At 34.1% G+C, this 20,779-nt stretch overlaps 3 protein-coding genes across 5 annotated transcripts; all 3 read right to left on the bottom strand.

The window, feature by feature from the left end:
* Positions 1–512: 512 nt before the first annotated feature.
* Positions 513–7,691, bottom strand: LOC128181262 (uncharacterized). 2 transcript variants are annotated; one of them, XM_052849600.1, is made up of 4 exons: positions 7,545–7,691; positions 2,207–2,972; positions 2,011–2,046; positions 513–1,862 (listed from the first exon to the last, which is right to left on the bottom strand). In XM_052849600.1, exons 2-4 carry the CDS (start codon positions 2,754–2,756, stop codon positions 1,435–1,437), a joined length of 1,014 nt encoding a protein of 337 aa, XP_052705560.1. In that variant the 5' UTR covers positions 2,757–2,972; positions 7,545–7,691; the 3' UTR covers positions 513–1,434. The 2 variants fall into 2 exon arrangements, with proteins under 2 accessions (XP_052705560.1, XP_052705559.1); XM_052849599.1 differs by lacking the exon at positions 7,545–7,691 and adding an exon at positions 3,391–3,647.
* Positions 5,921–7,538, bottom strand: LOC128181263 (uncharacterized). The gene is made up of 4 exons (XM_052849601.1): positions 6,801–7,538; positions 6,666–6,690; positions 6,526–6,570; positions 5,921–6,433 (listed from the first exon to the last, which is right to left on the bottom strand). Exons 1-4 carry the CDS (start codon positions 7,281–7,283, stop codon positions 6,030–6,032), a joined length of 957 nt encoding a protein of 318 aa, XP_052705561.1. The 5' UTR covers positions 7,284–7,538; the 3' UTR covers positions 5,921–6,029.
* Positions 7,692–15,182: 7,491 nt separating the features above from the next.
* On the bottom strand, positions 15,183–19,111 carry LOC128181302 (tumor necrosis factor ligand superfamily member 11-like). Of its 2 annotated transcripts, none has more exons than XM_052849658.1 (5): positions 18,792–19,111; positions 17,025–17,530; positions 16,801–16,837; positions 16,520–16,627; positions 15,183–16,327 (listed from the first exon to the last, which is right to left on the bottom strand). In XM_052849658.1, exons 2-5 carry the CDS (start codon positions 17,505–17,507, stop codon positions 15,918–15,920), a joined length of 1,038 nt encoding a protein of 345 aa, XP_052705618.1. In that variant the 5' UTR covers positions 17,508–17,530; positions 18,792–19,111; the 3' UTR covers positions 15,183–15,917. The 2 variants fall into 2 exon arrangements, with proteins under 2 accessions (XP_052705618.1, XP_052705619.1); XM_052849659.1 differs by lacking the exon at positions 18,792–19,111 and adding an exon at positions 17,629–17,724.
* Positions 19,112–20,779: the final 1,668 nt, after the last annotated feature.

The following is a 20,779-nucleotide window of genomic DNA, read 5'->3' as shown; positions in this document are numbered from 1 at the left end:
AAAGGTACACATATACAGTTTAAACTGCGTCGTTTTTATATAAAGCAATATGCATGTCGCTAGAATTCAATGATTACAGGAGTAGTTTACAATGCCCCGGGCAGAAAAATCAATCAATCAATCAAGATGAAAATCAATAAAACAATGATCCCCGTTTGCTGCTTCGGTTTATCTTACTCTCTCATTGGGCAGGCACGTAGCGTCTTTTGAAAGTGAGATGGGCCAGACCAGTCCTAAAATTGTTGACCAAAATACCGCAACCCAAGATAAACCTAACCCGCGCGCGCGCGTGTGTGTGTGTGTTTGGGGGGGGGGGGGTTGTGTAGTATACCTATAAATAAAGTTTCACTGTTATTTTCCCATTCAATTTTTTACATTCCTCCGAAAAAAGGGGGTGTAAATTTAGAACAAATGTTTCCTGCGAAAAAAAAGTGATGTTATGTGCCTGTAGGACAACTTACAAAAAGAATCAACAAAGATAAGATTTCAAAAAAAAAAAGAATCAAAGATGTTTTTCACATTATTTAATATAATAACAATATATCAACAATTAGATACAGCAACTGAACATATAGTACATATACCTCATAATATAAATGTGTTATTTGTATAACTAGGCCATTCCGATTGTATCATATTGCTTTTGAGATCATTCTTAACAGAGAATAAATTGAGCATTGATTTTGCATGCAACCATCGCGCTGACGTTTCAATGTGAAACGTTTGACTAGTTTGCTACCATTTTAAGCGATGTTGTTCTCGTTTTAAAAAATATGATGAAAAACTGTACTTGAAATGTTCATGAAAACAGAATTGAGGATCCTTATTGAATTTAAGAAGCTTTGTAATGGACAAAGAAAAACACAAGTTAGTCTTGAACATAAACAAAACAAAACAAACAAACAAACAAACATAAAAAACAACAGAGGGAACATACCTGTACAGTGTCATCAAAACAAATACATGTATTAATCACTCTACAAACAGGTATGTTATAATTATAACAATTTTGAATTTTCTCTACTATAATGCGATTGATGAAAAATATACACTTGCATAATCGTCAAATAGCAGACGATAATACAAAATGATGGGATCATATCTCTGTCTGTATCAGACATACGGGGGATGGTGTTTAGGGCCCATTTTGAGGATCCCAAGTTTTTGGCACAAAGAATGCAAAACAGGAGTAGATCTTCTGATAAAGGTATCACAGATGTGTCGTTTCATATAACAAACATTCGTTTAACATACGAATATTGCAATGCCTTGTTTAACAACTAGACATAAACCGGAACGTTTCTACGCTTGCTAGTCTCTGAAGCGGCACCGGTCAAAGAGAGTTCCGAACGTACTCTCCGTGGCAGAGTATGCCTGTCTGTCGTATTTAGACAGCTATAGATCTGTTCTGATCCATATTGTTCATTCTTTTTGTCACAGCTTGAAGACGCCAAAAAAGTTCTCGTGCTTGTATCTTTCGTCATACTGAATTTTTCCGGTATCCGACATTTTGACCCGAAGTTCCTCCCCTTGGTTCAAATATACCACTCTCTGCAGGAAGCTACTGTGGACGGAGGCTTTATTGGTGCACTGAATGGATGCGGATTGCACGGTGGTGTAACGATTAGACAACCCTTTACCCTTTTCAATAATGTGCTTAGTGTCCTTCAATTTCAATGCCATTACATGTTCTATGGGGATTGATGGGTTGTACTTGAACGTAATACGGCTGTAAACGTAATAATACCCGTTGGAGGGGATAATGATCACCCCTCTCTCCTTTGAGAACTTTAATCCGCTATTTTGGGGAGAGGAGCTGTCTTTGTCCTTTACCCAGTCTTTGAGGAAGCAATGAGAACCGTCTGTGCAAACGAAGATAAAAAAATTATTATATTTGATACGTTCCTTTTTGTGCTAATATTTCTTTAAAAGTTTTCAGAAACGGTCACCAAGAAAAGAAAAGTAGTTGATACAGTTTATTCTAACAAATAAATACAATACTTTACTAACCTGATTGAGGAGAGCCATCGGTAAGATGTAAAACATCTGCAAATTAAAAGAAAAAAAGAAATATCATAACCATCGTTTCTTGCTATACAAGTAAAAATGTACATAATGGAATAAATTTATTTCATTTTATTACAAAAAGTTCATCAATGAACAAGAAAAATGTCTTTTCCCCAGTTAAACTTGATTCAAAATTTACCATTGTATTCCCTTGGTTTCAGATATTTAGCGATGGAATCCACCATGTCCTCGAGAGAACACATTTCGTCTGTATCATATTGGGTAGCGTTCAGTTTGTACGTAAGGACAGAACACCGGATCTTGGCCTCTTGGACTGTAGGAAGCTCCGTGATCGCGGACAGGGCTGCGGTCTTTCCGGGCGCCGGAACATTATCACCTACTTTTGGAGACGACTTTGACCGGAAGTTGTCCAAAATCGTATCGTTGTCTGACAACCGGACGAAGAAGACAGCGAAGAAGCCGCAGACGAGAAGGATGATGATGACGTTGACAACACAGAGAACACAAAAGTAGATTTTCAGCTTGGTGTAAGATTTGTAAAGGTCTTCCAGTTTCTGCTGGTTTGCGCATAGCTGGATATTGGAGACACAACTCGGCGCTCGATGCATTCTTCCGAGGAGTTCAGTGGAACTGTCTTCGGTGGATACTGTTTCTCCCGACCCTTCGCTGGAAATTGAGAACTCTAGTCTCTTCCTTCGCACTTCGCCTTCGATCGGTGGTAGATTCATATTTTCAAGTGCGATATGACACAGGATTTCCTGTCGATTGCGGTAGTGAAATTGTGGTTATTTTTGTAAAAAGAGTCGGTCTGGATGGGAAAGATTTAAATAGCTCAATGACGTATTTGAAAACCCCTCTTAGCAACAATTGACCACATTGAGAGATTTAATCGGATGTACTGTTCCGGTACACAAAATCCTTCGGCCGTGAAAAGGTTGAGTCACCTGAAAGAAAAGAGAAACCTTGAATTCATTATGCTTCCTAGAGATTTTTTAAAATCCCACATCAGCACTTTCTTTTTTAAAGTGTCCAATTAGAATTCGATATCGATCGTTCTCTAAAGAGGACCGGGTGTACAACGAGTACTGTTGAAATGAGTACACTGGTCGACTGTCCCAAACGCACTGATAAAATCACTTTCAATACACCACTAATGAAATTTGACCCCTGTCGCTATATGGCGTATATATACGTATGTACATACAGACATTAAACTGTTAAATATGGCAGTTGGCTTACTGCGCTTCGCTAACGAAATATTTACCAGCATACGTTGATAACGCATCAAAAATGTGAATTAAACAAAAATCTTTTTAAAAACCTTTTTAACAATAATGAATTACATTGATAAAACTGCCTTACCCCCATAAATTGAGAGAGGGACTATCAGACTCAGGGTTGTTTCGTTTCTGTTTCAGAGAAGACACTCTGTGTGTACACTTCTTTATGTTTTCTTAAAGTGGTTTTTTTAAAGCGCCAGAAATAGGTCAGGGCCTCCACAGCAGATTGGTTTATTTTCGTACGACAAAAAGATCTATCTGCATGTGCGCGAGTGGTGTATTAGCAGTCGGTGCTAAGCTTACATTTCATTTTATTTTCATTTCATTTTCGATGAAATTTTCTCACTTGGAAAAAAATATAATAACTGCCTTATCAAAAGCTGCCTATTCCACAGAATATATTGTTCTATGTTATTTTTAGCTAGTTTTCGGCATGCGCATGTTCTAAAACAGTTCTAAAACAGTAGGAAGTTTTATCTATTTGATACATGCTCAAGATCATATTTGCCCTAGATCTTAAGTAGGTAGAAGTGTAGGAATTTCCATGAGTTTACATATCAAAACTAAATGTTTTTTTATACAAAAAAAAATAATATGATAGAAGAAAAGGGTGAAGATGATTTCGGAAAACGGAAAGTTTGGAATAGCAAATAATTGTACTTACTTTCTAATAAAAAGTGGTTTATTTGTCTTGCATACATGAAGTTCATTCGAATTTCACATGAATAATATTTTTAATACAAACGAACAATGACTGAAATATCGTTTGATTTGACTCTGTGATTCGTTTATTCATTTTCCCCCTTGCAAATGAATAGATGTTGAGAGCATACATTGTGTGCGGAAAACGGAAAATTTTGCTAATTAGCAGACTATAAAGAGGAAAGAGCAATTATACAAGACATACCGTATCATCGTTGGAAAACCTCGTTTTATTTTTCTTATCCTCATTCAAGCTCTATTGCGATTAGCACCTTTACTTTTTCGTGAAGGAAATCTCAATCACCAATCGATTTGACGCTTAATTATGCATGCTTCTACTCAACTGAATGTATTCAAGACATATTCTTCGGGGTCATACCTACTAGCTTTGTTTTTTAATTGAAAATGAAAAAATTAATTATAATATTCGAGGAAACTGGGACAAATCAACGTATTGGTAGCAAGGGTGGTTAACAAATAACTTATCAAACCTATCTTTTACATACGATATTTAAGCTTTAAACGAAATTATTTAGTAAAGAAATTCCATATGTTTTAGGTTAAAATTTTTAAAATGTTCCTATGTCGTATCAAGTACTGTGGTTTCATTAATTTTCGTGGGTATCAATTTTAGTGGATTTAATGAAAATTACAGTTTCAAGGGTAAATTCGAGGTCAATGATCCTATCAATATAAAATGTTAGTATAATTTGCACTTCAATAAACATTTAATTTCATGGATCAACTTAACAACGAAATCCACGAATATTGGTATTCAACGAATATTGATGAAACCACAGTATCATATATTTCTTTTAATGGGCTCTTCTCAAGGAAATTACTGTATATATTAGTCTAAAAAAAGACCATCTAGCTGTTCTGAAATGTTCATAGACAATTGATTTGAAAAAAACCAACCTAAGGCAACCACCGTTCCACTAAACCAAATACTGTGGAATCATTAGATTTCGTGGTGGCTCAATTTTCGTGGAATTCGTGGGTACTTCTCATTCACAAATTAACATTCCCCCGAATTAATAAATTAGAGGTATAAAGTCATATTCCTCTTGCATGTATACGAAAATACACGAGATTACGCCCCCACGAACCTGTAAAATTTAAGCAATCCGCGAAAATTGGCCCCCACGAATTTTATTGATTTCACAGTAATAACAACAATACCCCCACAACTGTTTGGGTTAAGGACAATTCCGTAACCTCACCATAGTGTTCATTATCCAGATCGCATATTGTTTGTTTTATAATTGACAATAGTAGGTCATCAGAACACGTTATCATTTTTTTTTCAAGCTTTATCAGGAAACTTATCAAGTGTAGAGACTGATAATACCGCTTTCTCTAGGGCACCCTTGACATCAATCGTCCTTCTCCTTACATCTTCCTATTACAAATCGTGAAGCGAAAAGTAGTTCCGGTTAAAGGACGTTTTCTGATTTTTTGAAAGCTAATTATTGAATATTTATAAATGTTTACACCGTTAAAAAGCTAGAAATCTATACGTACACACATTGTAGTGTCATTTGATCATAATGGGTGGTGGGGGTGTTATTACTTAGAAAGAAATTAAAAATAGTGCCATCTAAATGATATTCAATAAGTTCCGATGACATGCCTACAGGAAGTTAGTAAAAATCGACAGCATTGAGTTCCGGTTGTCAATGATTGAACTTACTTCCTACATGTACATGAAAACTAGGAAATGTTCTCAAAGGAGTCTGAAAAATACTTTTATTTGCTATTTTTGGTAACTTTTGTATATATGTTTTTTCCCAGTGAAATAAGTTTGAATCATCCGACCCCCCCCCCCCCTTCTTTGACCCACCGACGTCCACCTCTTGATCCGAGCATGATATATCTTAATTATTAGGGTATGCAGGAAACATAGGGTAATACATTGTATGTAAATAATTTCTGTTTATTTCTATATTTGTAAACAACATAAACATATACATAATGACAAATAAAAAACAATAAAACAAAAAGTTTTGAGATCAAGAATTACAATTTGAACATTCCAAAATAATTCCCAGTGACGTCACTCGCGTCATATTGCAGCTTTCCCGCCCTTGAGACCGTCACTTTCAACTCCTCTCCTTTCCTAAACTTGGCCACCCTCTGTATGTAACTGTTGCCACTGGAATCGATCATATCAGTCATCGGGGTGGTAACAGTGACGAACTTCTGAAATCTTTGATTGATTGGTTTGATTCTTATGGAGTGCTTTATGGTAGTTCGTCTCGATCGCTTGCTTTCGCCGTTGTCGGATGAAAATGATAAACGGCAATATAAGAAATAGAACCCGTCGGACGGAATTCTAATAGACGAGTTGGTCATGTGGTATTTCACGGAAGAGTTTGTATCATTGTCTCTTTTCCAATCAGAGATCGTATATTCATAATGCTCTAAAAAAAGGAAATACATATGTAAGTCTCGACATCGAAGTGTAAACCTGTGTAAATCCAATTTAAAGAGAAAAAAAAGAACGAAACCTCACCATTCCTTTCGTTTTCGGGTTTTCCACCAACCAAATGAATCACTTCTGAAAAAATAAGAAAATATATTTTATCGAAAAAGTTCATATATTTATTTGCGATTGGTCAATACGAATCATAAGATGTTATATGTTAAACTTACCAGAGTATTCCCTGGGTCTGACGTACTGAAGAAAAAAAATCAACACATTTATTATCAATTCATTTTCAATATTTTGTCAATGTAACATTATTATTATTAGGCTATTTAACCATGAAAAATAATTCTAATTCTTACCTTAATCAGTGCATCAATCAAGTCGTTAAATGTACAGGTAACTCGGGATTTCGAAACTTCAGCACGAAGTTTATATCTCAGAGTAGCGCAGTTAATTCCTCCATCGAATCCCGGGGACACTTCGGCCCTATACAGTTTTTCTGTCTCCCCACCTTTTGGCGAACTTTCACCTTCTTCTGTCTGAATAATTCCTTTTGAAGGCGTCTGATCACTCGAGTCCATTTTGCTCAAAAATTGAGCGTAAACCAATCCACCAACTGTTGCCATCAGGGCAATGTTCACAAACAGCAAAAAATAGAATTGGATTTTAAGTCTGGCGTTGGATGCGTATAAGTCTTTGGCCAGGAGTTCGTTCGTTAGAACCGACAACTCTGTAGCACAGCTTGAATTGCGATTGCGCACTCTTTTTGGTAAAAGTTCTGAAGACGAGTTGCAGGCGTGCATTTCTTCAATAGCTGCAGACGCAGGTTTTGAAGTCGACATGATTACACAGATAAAACAACAGTACTTTGAATAAATTTGTTAAATAACTAAAAATTTACTACATGGCTTTATCTAACAATTCATCCGGAATCCATAGATATTGTTAATTTTTTATTCGATGAATGATTTCCCTGTGAAATTCATTTGACGTCAGGATGTGAAATTCTTCGAAGATAAAAATAACTGCACGTACGTGAATTCTTCCTTTTATGGCTACATGTATATTTTAGATATTAAGCGTACATGTATATAATTGCTTACCTCGAGTATTATTAGTACATGAGTATGTTGATGGATCCCTTCCGCAAACCACCAACACCGAGTCGTCCGGGAGATGAAATTTGATTGGTGTTTACCAAACGTTTACGTCAGGTCACATGTCGCGCATCAAGCCGGGGTTTTGAAAAACTAGATTTTAAAAGGATAAAAAAAAAACATTTAAAAAAATACATTCAGTGATTTTAGTTTCGTTTTCGCTGTAACTAACTTGCTTTCTCTTTCTCGATATGATGTAAAGAAAGAAACGAAACATTTCCAGGACTATATTCGTGGTTCAAGTTATATTCTTTTATAAAATCAAATTTCCAAGTTTTCTTTTAGTGTACAATGCTTTATTTCAGATATCTCTGACTAAATTTCGAATCCCCCCCCCCCCAAATTGTCGGGTAACTACTGACACACCGAGCTTAAATATTTTTGTTATATAAACAAGGCCCGTAACATATACACGCCAAGGTATATCTTTGTTAAGTTTGTTTGCAAACAGTGATATGAGTCTCGTGGAAAACCACATGCACAAACTTTCCTACCACCTACGAATCCATTATTAACGTCAGACTATAAAAAAAGTTTATATAAAAGATTTATATATCAATAAAATACATTTTTGATTAACTGTATTTACCGAAATCTATATAGTCTGAACATTTGTATATGCAAGTTATATATGCAAATAATCTGAGAATCATTGAGTTTTACAAAAAAAACTAATTACAATTAGTTTGTTCAATAGTTGGTTTTAAAATTCAGAACATTAAAATCAAAGAAAGACAATGCGTTCCAGCAGAGATATTCTGGGTTTAACTGTCAGCATATATAAATACAAGTATGACCTTGGCCAGTTAAAGACATACATGTACATATTAATCACGTTTTATGATTGACGCTTTCCCTATGATCTTGTGCATGTAATAATGTGTTGTATGAAAAGAATACTGCGCGTTTACATTTATCTAATATACACCTCACGAACCATTTATTCTCTATGAATTTTCTTACAGAAAGAAATGAACTTGAACAAGCTATTAAAGGGTTTATTATGATATACGCAAATTACTCAAATCAAATCAGCTGCGATGTCAACACCGTGGGGGTTGACACACTTAAAGCGGTTGAGATAAAGGACTTTATTTTTACCTGCACAGGTAGCTGACGTAAGTTTCTCCTCATTTTACCCCTGTATAGACTTTACTTAAGGCCTCAACCACAGAACGATATTGGATATCAAAACACAAGATTGTGCCGATAGAATACACTGTCAGGATTATCAAGTACCCTTGAGATTAAGATTATTGATCTATAGGAGTAAATTTTTGTCCATTTACAGTCGATATCTGTCTTCGACTTTTTTTTCCCACTTCCTTCGTGATGGCTTCCTAGTTGATTTCCAAGAAGATAAAGTTCTCTTTGAAATCGATTTATGGTAATACTATGACAGATCAATACAAATATATAATAGTATTCCTCTTGTGTTGCTTTCGTGATTCAGAAAGTTACTAGTCCTTTGAAGTTTCAAATGTGATTACGCAATGTTTCAACAACCCAACCCGGTCGCTTTTTTGGTGTTTTTTTTTTTTAAAGATTATTCAATATTTTCTTAATTTTTTTTTAAGTCAACGTACAGTGAATGTTATCCAATTATTAAAATGAATAATATATTTAATTTATTTTATACATTTTATGAATATGTTCTTTATACTGCACATTATTTTTGGTTGTCAGAAAAACATAGGAAAGTTTTTAATAAGTTGTATCCATTCCTTTTGTTGTATATGAAATCCGGCGACAATATTTCAAACCAAAGTGCACAATCGTTTTTCTGCATGGTTTCTTTTTTTTATTTTTTTTATTTTTACAACCCAACAGTATTTACACATGCTTATATATCTACGTGCACGTGTATATAATCAAGTTTACAAAGGTAAATATCACTTCGATGGCGTCTCGTTTGAAACTCCACACTGACACCTGTCTAACACCGGGGACAGGAGTGCAAACCATGAGTCATTTCCGCAGAGTTTCAAATATACAGCACGAATCAAATCTACAGCGCCGTGGGGCCCACGGTGTCATCGAAATTAATTTCTGTTCATTTTTATTTTGACCCTAAATTGCTCTAATGACAGACCAGACATCTTATTTCTCCTCATATTGCTAAGAAAATTCCCTCACACTCGCAGTTTTTATTCTGTTTCTTTCTTCTGAGGTTTTGAACATTGAAAAGTGCAATGATTGAACAAGGAGCCCTCAAGTCTACAAACCATTAGAATGATCATGGTGTCAAAATGAATAACAATTATTGTCAAAGTGCAAGATTTTTTTCTGTATATCCATTTGCTAATTTTTGTATGAAATGCACATCACTGCACATCAATGGTTTATAATTATATTTACTTGTATAAATTTCTTTTAAAAAAATGCATTGCGATAATTGATTTTTTTCCTAATGCATCCACTAACCAATTTAAATCATCTTGATAACGTTCTTTGATTTTATAAGATTTTTACAAATTTTTAAAAATATGAATTTTTTCCTTTCATTTTTATGGTACATGCATAAGATAGTTAATTTCATTTTAAAGATGTTAAAAGTTCTGTTCAAATATTTTTCCTTATATAAATTCATTGGTTTTTTTTCTTTCTCAGTGCTGTAAAAATTGTGTAAGTTTGCTCGAATAAAACTAAGGTGTGATTGATCAGAAATGTCGACAGTAAGATCTTTCTGTTCAAACAAGCGACCTTTGAATAAATTATTGCAAGATTTTAAATACATGTCCATTTCAAAACAACGTTACCTTGAACGACAATTTGAATTACCAGAGGATTAAAGAACAAATTTTGAAATTCTATTGAAGTTTTAAATTCTGAGCTTGCAAGACAGACTTTTTTTAAAAAATATATATTTCTTTTTAATAAAGATACTACCCCCCCCCCCCCAAAAAAAAAAAAAACAACAAACAAACAAAAAAACTATATATTTTTTATGAAATAAGTAATGGAAAAATAAAATGACTAACCTATGGTCGGTTACTGTAGAAACAATTTGGAATTAAGAGATGTGTACAATTTTGCAATCAGTCCCTGATATAGTGGAAAAAGGTTTAATTTCTAATTGACTTTATCAAAATTAATTCAGTTCCATTGCAGTACGCAGTCCATGAATTTTTGTATTTTGACCACCCATTATATATATATACCTCTATTTTTTTTTTCAAGATATACTCGTGATATACGGTATATTAATACATGAAGATACCATGGATAGGTCTAAGTTCTTTCGAATTTTAACTCTCATAGCACAAATCTGTGTAAAATTGCCGTTAATCTTAAATTCAAATATACATGTACATAATTATACGACCGAATCTGGGATTTGCATTTTTATTCTAGAAAAAAGGAGTTTAAGATGGACTTTATAGAAAGTGTAGAGGGTGTTTATTCTATTGTTTAAATTGTCAATGACAGAAACATTGTTCGTCAATATATGGTGTACATGCTAACATTTCATATCAAATTTTTGACTATTCATTACATATTTTCATTTGGTAATTCAACAGATTAACCTGATTGGTTCGTTTTATGTCAGGTGCTTCCAGATATTTTGCAATACAAACTTGAGTTAGTAAAATAGGTATTAAATGTGGATGCTTTTCAAATTATGCTGATTCTACTTTATGACTTTGTTCTTAACTATGTTTCCAATTAGTAATAACATAACAAATGTAGACTTCTTACACGTACTTGGTCAATCCATCTAACCAATAAATAGATTGAAACTTTGTTCTAGATCGAGGTGCTTTTCTGTTGGGTCGATAGAGCTATGGATTCACGCCTATGAAAATGCTATTAATATGATATAAAAAATAAAGGGTGAGAAAATAGAACTGAATATAACATTAAATTATTTTCATTTTCATGCCCTTATTTGTGTGTTGTGGTTTAAGATTCTTTTCCACGATTTTTCAAAGTTTCGTAACTCTATAAATATCTAATTTAGTTGTGTGGGTGTTCAGGAAGCCTTTTCCTGGATTGCATGATGCTCGATTTTATTGAAATATTGGCGTTCACCAGGAAGCGATTGTACACATGATCTCAAAAGAGATTCTCCTTCAACTATACACACGTACATTGTATGTACAGTAGGTTCAGAATGGTGTGATATGCCCATTTCATGGAATGAAAAAGATAAAGAGTTCCTTTTAAAGATGGGTTTGATATGAGTGAATGTATTCATTGGTGAACTACTGTGATTAATTTTTAATATCATGCGTTATTCATTTGATACCGTGCGGGTGAATACCCAAGTAAGAGGTGACAATATTAGTCTAAGTACTCTTCACGGGTTATTGGTCGTCCCCAGGGTTAAGGATTTCCCAAAACTTTCGTCTTGATTTAATATACACTTAGCCCCAGTTAATACCCCGGTTATAACAGACATATGTACATGTTCTGTGACCCTGGGCTTCCCCAGTATTTTGACACCTGTTTATCTTCTTAATACACATATGTACCTATCTAGGCATCCAGGCCAATAGTTGAAACTTGATACATGTATGTGTGTATATAAAGAAAGGGAAGAATTGACCTTGCTTTTGTTTTGAATACCTCTTTTTTTTCTTTCTTTTCTTTTTTTTCTTTTTTTTTTTTTTTTTGATTTTTATAAAGTTTCTGGTCTTTGATATGAATACCTCTTCTGATTATTTATTTTTTTATTTTTTAAAGTTTCTATTTGTGAAACTGACCATTAAACTCAAATCTAGAAACGCGTTTGTTTCGTAAATCATGGTGCAAAAAGCATTCATTTAATTGATAAGATATTTTTGTATAATATTTTAATGAAATAAGATCTGCTGCATCAATTCTGTAAGGGTTTTTTTATTGACGTAATTATCTTGCAGAGGTAATTTTCGTGTTCATGTTTAGTTAGTCACTTCATAAAATTTTAGAACATGGTTTTTTTCTGATATTAAAACTTTTAAGATTTAATCACCGGTTTATTTTAAATATGAATCTCTTCCTTGTTTTAAATGTCTTTTAAATTTCTTATTCTGCGAATGCTTGCAAGATTATTCTCTTCCCGTTTGCAATCTTTTAATTTTTTTTTTAAACCCATAGTGTCACGTACCCTTTCCAATCCTCTGATATTAATCATTATATCTGACACTATATTCCTTGTAGAAAAAGGAAGGAAGGTGGAACTGTCTTAACAGGAATTTTTATCGAACAATTTTCGGGGTAGTTTTATCCAAATTTAACTGAAGAATACAGTACCTATTGCACTTTGTGTTTGTAAGATATATCTTGATGAAAAATATCGGGCTTATCTTCATACCTAAAAAAAAGATACTGAAAAAGGAAAACTTACTAGTAGTATCATTATTGAAAAAAAAATGCAAAAACCTTTAAGAATAATAATGTATCGTAACGGAGAGGAACTTCTAAGTTGTAAGAACTTGTTTTCAATCCCATTGTGTAATTTACACAATAAAATATTTTCAAATCAACGGTTGTAATCGTTTGACAAATGAATAACATTTCTATAATTATTTATAAGACTAAACATGTTCTCTTTATTTATCTATTTAAAATTATTTACATGTATACATATTTTGCCATTTATTATTTTATTTCATTTTACCTAGTATCATTATTTTTTTTAAAATTTCTTTTTCTGCCCACATGCAAATTGTTTCATAATATTTTCGTTCCAATGACTTGTACAACTTAAAAAAAACCCACTTTTTAATAAAATAAATGAATGCGTTTAGGTATATTTTAGAATTGTTTGTATATATCATGATAAAAATTTTAACGCCAGTTATTCTAATTGAACAATTTAACATTGCATTTTAAACGTGGGTGTCAATACAAAAAAAAAATCAAACAATCATCATGTAATTGTCAATGATGTAAGCATTCAGGTCCCAAAATATTCCTCTGAATTCCGATGCCATCACTGACCAGTCATTAGAACTTGATCGGAGCCAAAATTTCCAAAAATAAGTTTTCAGCTGTCAACGTACAATTTTGGCAGTTGTGAAGAGATGTAAACAGATAAAATTTCATGTCATTGTTTTTATGTAACAATGGCTAATTTGAATATAAACTTTGACGACCGAAAAATCAAAATATTGTCATTTATATTTAAGAATACAGTAATCAGGGATTCTAAAAAAAATTCTATTGTCAATATCTTAATTAATTTTGATATTTGTCATTTATTCTTCACGTACATTAGGTTCGGTCAAATATATTTAATTTATCGTTACAAATTTACGACTTTTTTTTTTGGGGGGGGGGGGGGTGGAGTTGGGGGGGGGGGGGGATAAACACATGAAATCATAATAAAGTTGCAAGTTGACGCCGTTCGTGCAGAGTTAGTGGGCACTAAATGACAACAGGCAGATTTTGTTTAAAGAATACACAGTTCAAGGCTAGTGTGCTATTTATTGCAATTATCTTTAGAGTAAAATGCAAGATCACTGTGTTTACAACTACCCGTACTACTGATCTAAATCTGTGTATGTCGGTCACGTGATATGGGGGGGGGGGATTCTGTCGGGGTCTCCCTGTGTCATTGCATAGATTATCCCTGCCGGGAAATTTAATACAGATTCTTTTCTGACTCAAAACTAAGTTAATGTGAAAGGTGTCTCGTGTATTGTGTCAGGTGTCATGCTCTCAGGCGTCAGAAACCAAACAAAGGGAGGACGTTTTATAATTATGTAATAATCTTGTTTCAACAGATAAAAACGGGGTTCCTTTTTTTTCTTTTTGAGTCAGATATAAATATACTGATATTTGAGATAGAGGTATACAAAAAAAGGTGTTTTTGAGAAAACTATTAATTTTTCTGTTTCACTTTTAATGGAATTGAGCTACCAATAGAAAGCTTAGTTATAGAACTTTTATTTGTAAAAATATATTTAAAATACATATGAAATTAAAATTCATCGTCTGTATTTGCGTGCCTGTTCCGTTTACTTACGTCACCTGTTTTCACGTTAATTGTTAACGGGGGAGGGAGGTTCTCATTAAAAGTTTAATTGTGAATTAGAATTCACTGAGCGGGATATAGATTGCTGTGGCGTGTGTGACGTTAAATGGTGAAAATTAATGACTTTCACTTAAGATAATGACGCTCTCTAGAAGAAGGTATTTTTCATTTTATAGATTAAATTTAAACACTAGTGTTACATTTCCGGTGGAAACAAATAATAAAATATCTTTTCTTTGGGTAAATCGTGATTTCCTGTATTATCTCGAGATTTCCAAAAAATATATAATCAGGATCTAATTTGATCACAGTTCTCGAATAGTTATCAATATATAGAAAGAATTCTTGAAAATCTTAGCAGCTGCCCTTTCATTCTTAAAATAAGGATGCAGAATATAAGAAGAAAATGTGCTTCTCATAAATACATATTAATTAAGCTCAATTTTCCTGGTCCGCTTTATTTACAATTTGTAATGATGTACACCTACAAGTAAATATGTACATGTAGTTGAATTTTTAAACAAATCGAAAATAAAACAAGGAAGATAATTTTAATTGATTACTGACGAAAAGAACATCCAATTCCTCGTAAACTGGATTCATGAAATTTATAATAAACTGAACAAAGTCGTAGGTTATCTTTATTTATTTTGAGCATTCACATGTTGATATGATCAGATGCAAATGCACAGAACTCATAACATGCCCTTCTATTATTACAGATAAATAAAAAAAATGAATGTCAACATAGACAAAAGTAAAAGTGCGCAATGTTTGTAAACATTTTTGTCACCGGAATTCGAATGATAATTATTATAAACATATCTATATATTTCATATATTTTATCACAACTATAGATAAACTTAATATAATCACCGCATGTCATAACACCCCACGACTGACCCGGGAAGCATTCACAATACATGGCTAGGGGCGTCAGTGAATTTTGATAAAGCCATGCGATACACGCATGATAACAACAAAATATAGAAACACAAAAGGGTAAATACATGTCAATGTGTCAAATAAAAACAAAAAACAGTTCACTGGTACTCATTCATATATCACTTTCTATGGACGGCCAAAGTGCATGTTTTGTATATAAACGTATGTACACATTACGATTGTTTGGGTGGGAGAGGGGGGGTGTAAAACAGAGACCCCACACAGTCTGTGTATTAATGCCGCTCAGCTTGCCCAATATTGTCCGTTGCAACAACATCGGCAAACACAAATTTCCCCATCTACTTCAATATCGTATAACTTTGGGGATCATCGCTTGTTTTTTTTTAAGGAATACCATGTTTAGGGAAAGTGAAAGGTCTGCCAACATTATGGCAACAACAGAACATTCAATTCATCCTAATTTGAACATACCGAAGAATGTCGCTTTGGGATCTTGAGAAACTTGACTGATATTTGAAACTTTAACGTAAATCTCGTCACCAACATTTAATCGAAATACGCCGCCTGTAAAACTCGTGTAATCGTCGTACTCTTTATTACGCTCCCAGCATTGTGTCCTTACGCTCTTGAGAAGTAGTTCCTCTCCGCCGTTAGGGTAAATCACATTGTATCGATAAACGTAGTGATACAGCGTTGTAGCACCGGGACTATTTCCGCCGAAGTACAGCGACAGGAAGTAAACCTGGCTGTATAGATAATAGAGCCCCGAGTTGTTGACACGGATCCGATCGTTCCTCAGCTGGACGCCTCGTATGTGAGCTACCGGGTCCACAGTCAGCCAATTGCGAACTGCCGCTTGACCTGATTTTAAAAACATTTTTTTTCTTCAAATTTCTTAATCTTCATTTTATTTAAAGAATTACATATTTTTTCGTTTATGAACTTTATAAAGGAATTTAGGCTTTAATATGGTTGAAAAAGTTTTATGAGTTAAAAAAAATCAATGTAAATAATGTAAAATTAATGTTTAATTCATGAGTTTGTATGTTATACCTGAAACTGGGGTCTGAGGTCCAATTAGAAGGTGCGCTGCAACCTGTCCGTGCGACTTTTGTGTCGAGTTGTTCTCTGCTTGAAGTCTTTCTTGCCCTTGAATCATAGCTAAGAACGAACAAACGAAACCTTTTAGGATTCATTTTTATACAAAAACTTAATATGCGAAGTTTATATACAAATAAGAGTTGTCTTAAAATTATCATTATTATTGTCATTAGAAATGTCTATTATTATTCTTAAGTGCGAACCAAATTGATAATGTCGTGAAATACAATTACCTTTTGCGCAGGATACATTCTTTTTCTTTTCTACTACCTGTAAAAAATATTAATTGAATCCATTGATAAAAAATCAATGAGAAATATTGAAAGCATTTGTTTATCGCAATTTCTTTAACTTCTTTACAAGCAGTATTTCTTGTCTATTCAAAGAAAATATTACATGGCAAAAGTCTTTTGAAAATATATAAAACCACAACGTTTAAATCGCAAAGAAAACCTACCAAACCCAAGATGGCGGACGTTTGGTTGGGGGAGTTTCCACAGCAGACCTCCACTCCGTTGACCATTTTCTTACTTAGCTTGGTCAGGTGTTCATTGTCCTCTGGAAACGGTCCAAACTTCAGATCGGCGCAGGGGATACAGAAACTCCCCGAGACCCCGCCATGGCCCTCTATCTCGTCATCAAGTTTGTTTCTGAGGTCGGAGATCAGAAGGAACAGAGAAATGACGGCTGCAGACAGAGCGATGCAGACGACCAAAAGTAATAATGTCACTGTTCTGTATAACGTTGATGGAAAGCTGTAACTTCCCGTGGAAAGATAACTCTTGTCGGAACTCGTGGAATCGGGGCTCCGGGGCCTTTTGAAGGAACTCTCGCTCCCGGAAGTGGCCAGCGTGAAGTGTATATCCGGGCATTCGCTTGGGCAGGGTGATGGAGGCACGAGGGCACTGACAGAGCTACAGCTGCATTGTTTGGTGTTCATCCTTCAATGTTTCTTATCACTGTCTAAAATTAATTAAACTTAATTAATATTGATAGGTTTTTAACATTTTTACTAATGTATAACTATTCTCACGGAATATATTCCTTGTGTTGAAGTATACCCGTATACTCTGACTCTCTGATGTGTTCGCTCTGGAAAACCTTACTTTAAAGTTTAAAAGTCTACAATAGATTTTTTTGTGAAGTTTTAATTTGATGCACAGATCCAAACATACATAGCGTAACCAATCAAGGAATAAATTCTTATTTTTAAGAAGTGTGAGTCAGTGAGAAACCTTATATCCTCTTTAATCATTTACTTCTCATTCGCAAAGAATTATGGGAATGTAAGCGTTTATTGGTTGATCCGGGATATACCTGGGTGCCCTTTAGCACGACCCACCACATTATGTGCAGATCATATGTTGCTGACAACAAATACACGATCGAAAATTATTATTTTTATCAGTTCAGATAACCCCCAACGCGAAATAGGAAATGCCACAAATCATTTCCTCTGTCGTAAATCATGACCTGGTTATACTGAGTGGCATCACGGCATCTCAGTTCAAATTAAATTTAAAATTACAGACACAGAATTCATAATATTCATCAAATTGGTAATTATGAATAATATTTTTTTTTAATTTTAGTATACTTAATTCAGAGAAAAAGAAATTTTGTATTTAGAACGTATATATAGGTAATGAAGATATGATAATTCATCATAAAGCGTGCAATGAGGTTTAGATTTATTTTGATATTGGAGGCAAAGTCGAAAAATCTCTTAACAAACATACAAAAGGGTACAAGGGGCATTTATTTAAAGAAAACCAACTAGTGGATGAATTGCTTATAAATACGAAAACCATGCGCATTCACACAAAAGAAATTGCAAAGATCTACTGAAAAACATAAAAAAAAATCAGTAGTTCCTGTCTTATAGTATATTATCCAATTAGTAAATGAAATACACGCAATTAATTTGGTCGTCTAATTAGCTACTAGTAGTCCAAGTACTTCATTTTCACGCATAAAATGGAACAAAATTTAAATATCACATACTAGTAATTCAGTGACAAATTAAAGCGGGTCATTTATCACTGAACAAAGGCTTAAAGTTTATAATATGCAGTAGTTCTCTGTATATACTTGAAGCAGCCCAAAGCTAAAGAAAGGCAACCGGTATTATAAGAAATGCTTTAAAACGACACATGCAAAAAAAGAAGGAAGGATTCGATCATGAATATCGACAAAATTTAGCAGCACACAATCAAATACCTACCACCTGATTTGTTTGTAAACAAAATCTCCACTGTTAAAAACTGTATAGTTTTTATCTCTATATATCCCGAAACTGGCCCAGTAACCTCTAGCGATTGGTGGAGACCAAAAGACAGCGGGGCAGCGATGCTACGGGCCCATACCCCTGGTCTAATTATAGGGGGGACAGAAAAAAAATTAACAAATATCCATCAGATCACATCATCTTCTAGGTCACTGCACCGTTTGTTTAATCGCTAGAAAAGAGAAAAGAGGGACCGGTGTGTTAAAAATAAATCGCGAATTACTTCTAATGATATAGACACAGTATGTACAACACCTCACGATAGTTTGAACAATGAAAACCGCGTGTAAGCGACAGAGGGGCTAAGTAGTCATTGAATCATTTCATCGGAAGTTCTTATTGTGGTAATGCTCAACTTATTTTTTTAAAGGATTTTTTTTTTGTAACAAGGTGCAAATTATACCTATATACTTTTTGATAAGGTATGAAAAGAGGCGTGTTTTGTTTATTGTGCAGTATGAAAGTGAAGCTTTTTTGTAAATTGGAGTAGCGTTAAACTTTGCTTTACGGACAGAAGTTAGATAGATAAGAGGGTCAATGATCGGAAAACAGGTGCTCCGAGTGAATTAAAGAAACAAAATCCCCTGTGTCAAGCTCACTTACAGGAAACGTCTAGAGCTTTTGGTGATTCATGAAATGCACATCCAATTTTTTTTCTTTTTTTTATTTCCTATGCAGATCAAATTTGATTTTAAAAAAATTAAAAATTCATTCTGGGGTGGGGGTAGGGAGGGGGGGGGGGGGGTAAGGTGAGTGGGGTGGGGTGGATTTGAAAATTTCTTTCTAGTTTACAAACATATAGAGTGTTACAGCATTCATTGAAGTAATTTTTGCTAATTCGGTCAGATTTTTTCTCACACGGTGAGAAACCACGTGCTTAACGAATTTCATATTAACTGTCAATTCTGACAGACTTCATATTTTATGATAAATTCTCCGACAATGATAAAAGACTTATCAGGCCCCGTAGTCTGTAGTATGTAGTATGTTTCTATATTATATACAAACAACTGCTGGGAAATTATATATCGCGATTTCAAAACTCACATCATAACCTGAGAGTTCTATCTACAGAAGATGAACTATGTGAACGCTTTTTTTAAATTTCCGTTATATACATTGTAATACATTTTCTTTTATTTTTGGTCTTGAAATTCATATTGGTCCTGCGTCTAAATATATGGTCGCGCATACATTTCCATCTTCAGTACGTAATAAGTATATAAGTGGTTATTTACGTATTTGCATAGCCCTTTAAAATCTTAAAATGTCCAAAGAGCAATCTCTCTCTCTCTCTCTCTCTCTCTCTCTCTCTCTCTCTCTCTCTCTCTCTCTCTCTCTCTCTCTCTCTCTCTCTTATCAAAGCTAAACAAAATAATTGTTTTAGTTAGGGCCAGCAAACTGTCAATAACTTCAATTGAACAGGACAAGGAGAAACACTGCAGTAAATAAATTGGTGATAAGGCTTTAGGAAATACACGATTCAATTCACCCTTGTCTTGGATTTTCGTTGGCAAGAAATACGTTTCTTTGTTCAAATGATAAACTCTCCCCACATATGAAAAAAGCATTACTTCTGAATTTTTTTTCGGTTGCCAAAGTGACCTAGTTCAGAGTACGACGGAAAAAGACTTTTATTTAACATCATTATGTCATTTATAGAGATAAATACTCTCCTCGTTTCCATTCCAGATTATAATCGACGAGATGTCATTTCTTCAAACGGGCCTTCAGGGGAATTGCTCTCTCTCTCTCTCTCTCTCTCTCTCTCTCTCTCTCTCATATCAAACTTAAATGTATTTTTAATGCACGCACGCCCACGTGTAATATAGACAAAAAGAGAAAACAAATACGAACTTACCGATGAGGAATTTTGATGTGCCATATCTGCATGTAATGCTTTGATCTTTTTGTGGGTATAAAGA

The sequence above is a fragment of the Crassostrea angulata genome, chromosome 4, assembly GCF_025612915.1.
Source record: "Crassostrea angulata isolate pt1a10 chromosome 4, ASM2561291v2, whole genome shotgun sequence".
NCBI classification, from domain to species: Eukaryota; Metazoa; Mollusca; class Bivalvia; order Ostreida; family Ostreidae; genus Magallana; species Magallana angulata.
The sequence above is the reverse complement of the archived record's forward strand: the minus strand, read 5'-3'. Positions and strand labels throughout refer to the sequence as shown.